General features: G+C 37.5%; 1 protein-coding gene across 1 annotated transcript in view; it reads right to left on the reverse strand.

Moving 5' to 3' along the window:
• The window catches only part of LOC141004499 (complement factor H-related protein 1-like), a 34,324-nt gene extending 32,462 nt beyond the window's left edge, over positions 1-1,862 (reverse strand). Inside the window, exons 1-3 of the mRNA XM_073476014.1 lie at positions 1,683-1,862; positions 340-522; positions 19-213 (exon numbers count right to left, since the gene is read on the reverse strand). Of these exons, the coding sequence (XP_073332115.1) occupies positions 19-213; positions 340-522; positions 1,683-1,752 (448 nt within the window). The 5' untranslated portion in view covers positions 1,753-1,862. The remainder of the gene's footprint in view (positions 1-18; positions 214-339; positions 523-1,682) is intronic.
• Positions 1,863-4,313: the final 2,451 nt, after the last annotated feature.

A 4,313-nucleotide genomic window follows, 5' to 3' on the forward strand; every position in this document is an offset into this window, starting at 1 on the left:
GCTCATGTAGGTTTTTACCTTTACATAGCGGTCTGACAGTCCAGTCTCCATCATCATTACATGTAACTGTTGCTGAGGTGTTCTGAGCGTTAGAAATCCCGTACCTCTCTCCACAAATGACTCTTACTGTGTCACCAGGTTTAAACACATTTCTGTAAGCAGGTTCATAGATGGTCCCTTCGAGTGGCGGCAGTGTCAGTCTACATTTTGTGGCTGCGTTTGTTGGGAAATTAAACATAAGTTTAGTTTATTGTAACAACACAGACTTCACTACATCCATCCATTATTCATTTTCACCAATCACCTGCCAATGTACCTGATTACTCAGTTTATGCTTACTTTCACAGTAAGGTGTGGGGATCCACTCGGCTCTACCTCTTTGTTTTGTGCACGTTGTAGGTCTGTGATCAGTGGGTATATAGTTAGGATTGCACTCAAAATACAGGACTTCATGTTCATTGTACTCTTGGGTGTCTCCAGGCACATTACCATTTTCAATCACAGGTACTGTGCATTTTATTGCTGTTGACAAAAACACAGAAACATGAATAACTACAATGTTCATAAAAAAGATCTGTTCTGAAAGCCGGTTCATACCTTTGTTCCTTCAGTGGCTGCAGTGCCAAGTTTGAACATTGAACAGATTAAATATCAGAAATGACAGGTACTTAATAATAATTATCTGGAGTAATCTTTGTGATTGTTTATAGAAAAAACTGAGAGTTAGGCCAAACCAATCAGGCTTATTATCACGTTAAATGTAAGTGCATTTATATATATAAAAACACAACAAAGCAAGCAACAACAGTGTGTAGTGGATACTATAATGATATAATGGCATATGACCATAATAAAATTAGGATAATAAATAAAGTTGTATCTTATCTCATGATTGTCTTTGTCTGTAACTGTCTGTCCTTGAGTTTATCTGTAGCCCTTTACTGCTGTAAAAATACAGAAAGTTATATAGAAAGACTGCCGTTGTCTCACTATTCGTTTTATATTCAACAATTTTCTTTGCCATTTTTGTCAATAATGTGAAATTATTAGTACATACAGATGTACTATTTCAATTTTTTCAGTATTTCAAAGTGAGTGAGCTGTGTTATACGACCTGGAGCACAAGAAAAGTGATGGATGGACAGACGGAGCAGTTTCAGTGATGTAAAAAACTTTCTGCCCATTTAATGTACATTAAATGATTAGTTAGGGTCGACTCCACATGGAACAACCAAGGAAAAATATGCCAAATATGCCAAATTCATGCTTGACAAATGTGGGCTTCAACAATTCCTTATGCCAATGAAATATTTTCCACCATGTGAGTATTTCAGTCAGCCTACTATATGACACACACTACTCTCTTGAGCGTCTAGCAGTGATCAAAGCTTAATTATCGAGATTCTGAGTGATGGAGACAGTTTGTTGTTTTACATTCATGGTGGCAACTTTCCTGTGCTGCAACCAGCAAAGACTGTTTTGCCAGAGCTGAAGGGAGCATTAACCGTTTTGCCAGAGTAGAATATAGCAAACAGCAGGCTTAAGTTAGTTTTGCAATAAAAAAACATTTTTTCTTCTCAAATGGCCCAAAGCATTAACTGACAAAATCAATAAATGATTGTTTTGTTTTGTAACTGCAGTGAAACCGCCGAGAAAATGGGCCTGAAATGTGACAATCTTACCGTCCCTCTGTGAAGACTTTTCCATTTTCAGCGACAGGATAAAAAGCCAAAGAAGGTGAAAGAGTCTCATTATGAAGATCCGGGAACTGCTGGTTTTAGGAATAATAATCACTTTGTTTCACTAAAGTGTTTTTTGCCTTGACTTCTACAGATCAAAATCTTCCTGTGCAGTGCTAATGCACACATGGGCGATGAAAACAGTTTTGGGAACATGGGGCAAATTCTCCCTTAACACACACACACACACACACACACACACACACACGCACACGCACACGCACACGCACACACGCACACACACGCACACACACACACACACCCTGTTTCTTGAAAGAATGCATTGCACGGCTGCTTACATAGACAATGAATGGAAAGTGTGGAAACAACGGATCCTGTGGACACGTACCATAATACTGATGTGTTGATGACATGCTAATATTGGCTGTAAAGTTTGCTGAGTACCAGCACAAAGTTGTAATTACTCCAGATTTCAAGATATATAATTTCATTACATTAAATGTGAATTGGATTTAGGTTTTACACATGGAACTTTTCAATAAAACAAATAACAACCCCTTCTGTAATTTGATTTTAAATGTCTGACCAAGCAAAAATATCCTTAATAAAACATTAAAAGGCCAAGATTTCCCCTGAAAGTAAAGCTAAAAACTGTCATACCAGTTTTGACTTTAATTACAGACAATGACTGTTATTTTCCTGTTGTTTCACAGTATTTATTTATATAACCCACCTGCTGCCAGAATATATAATATATATCCAGAAAGTCTTTATATGTATTGTTAAAGAGGAAAAATATAAATGTTTGCAGAGACAATGAAATCCATTTGAGAAAGCAGAAAACAGTTAATTTACTGTAAGTTTGATTCAAACTGTCACATATGACAACTCTGAACTGAGGACGGATGATTGATGGCGAACTGTTCTACAGTATTTGTTTACCTCTTTCCTCTGGTTAATCATTTACATGTTTGTCCCGCCAGCTCATGTCACTTCCAGTCAACTAAAGCTTTTACTGGCAAGACGGGCGGGTCATTACACCATCAAAACACACACACACACACACACACACACACACACACACACACACACACACACACACACACACCCACACCCACCTGACCTCAAGTTCACTACTATGGGCTGAATATGGGCTTTCTGTCATGGCAAAATTTTAATCCATTATTAGGTTCTTTTTAATGGTATCACCATTCAGCCTGTAGGAGATCATAGACAAATGTTGTTAATGGCAGGAATGACTTTACGGCATTCTGCATACATACAGCAGTGGAAGAGGTGCTCAGATGCTTTGCTGATGTGAAAGTGCCAATACAACAATGTGAAAATAAACTCCATGCATTAGAATGCATCCAAAATCCTACTTATGACTGCTCTAAGTACCAGCAAAATATCCTTAAAGCATCAAAAGTAAAAGTGCCCCCTGTAACTGATGATTTATATATGACATAATTAGACGGTTAATACTGATGGATCATTGTGTCAGCACCTTTTCACTGTTGTAGTCAGTCGGGGTGGAGTTAGTTCAAACTACTCCTTAGAGTTTGGTAGTTTATTCTAGTGGTTCTCAACTTAGGGGTTGTATTACTAATAATAATAATAACTTTATTTTTATAGCACTTATCTAAACAAGGTGACAAAGTGCTGCACATAAAACACAGGTTAAAACAAGCCTCACATAATGCATGAGAACAAAACAAAAATTAAAAACATTGGCAGAATACAACTTCTAGCCAAAAGGATGTTGAGATTGCTTAGATTTCTTTTTTGCTTCTACTGCAGCCTGCAGGATCCATGATATGTCATCACGTAGGAAAAGTCAACAGTGATTAAAGCATGTTTTTTTTTATTTCTTTGACATGGTCGATGCTCAGCCACAATCAATCTCCCAACAGAACCTGCTATTTCCACTTCTAGCCAAAACTGTCCTATTGCAGTTTTTATCACATCACGTTTGTAGTGTCAGTTATAAATACAAAGTGTTGGTATAATTTCTTCGGCATGGTCTGTGTGTTGCACTGAGCTCGCTCTGAATTGGACAGGCTGTGTATAGCCTGATTTTAGCCCCATCCTGTGAAATCGAGCCAATCAATGAATGTAAATAGAACTTCTTGACTACAGCCTTGATTTAGACTGTCAGCAACCAGCTAGACTGTGGTTACAACATCGTTTCACAAAACACAAATTTGTGTCATCATTTTAATGATTTGTCCATTTGTGGGTTGAATGAGAGACAATATGATTACTCCCAGCAAGCAAAACACATCATCTGGACGTCTGGGCTAGATGGAGCCCCAATTTAGTCGACTATCTGTAACCCACTTCTAGACAAAAGGATCTTGAAATGTTTAGATTTTGTTTTTGTTACTGCAGCTTGCAGGATGTAAGATATTTCATCGCATAAGAACCGTCAACAGTGATTAACAGTGAGACTGTTGAATCTGTCATTTCAATTTACCCTCATAACATATGTTCATGCCTATGATGTTGTAGGTATGAAACAGACCAAATGAAAGTACACGTTTTATTGAAATGACCAAACAAAGCACTCAAGAATAGACAGTGAATCAGTACATAACTGTTCTAACTTTTTAC

This window comes from Pagrus major, chromosome 11 (genome assembly GCF_040436345.1).
Source record: "Pagrus major chromosome 11, Pma_NU_1.0".
NCBI lineage: Eukaryota > Metazoa > Chordata > Actinopteri > Spariformes > Sparidae > Pagrus > Pagrus major.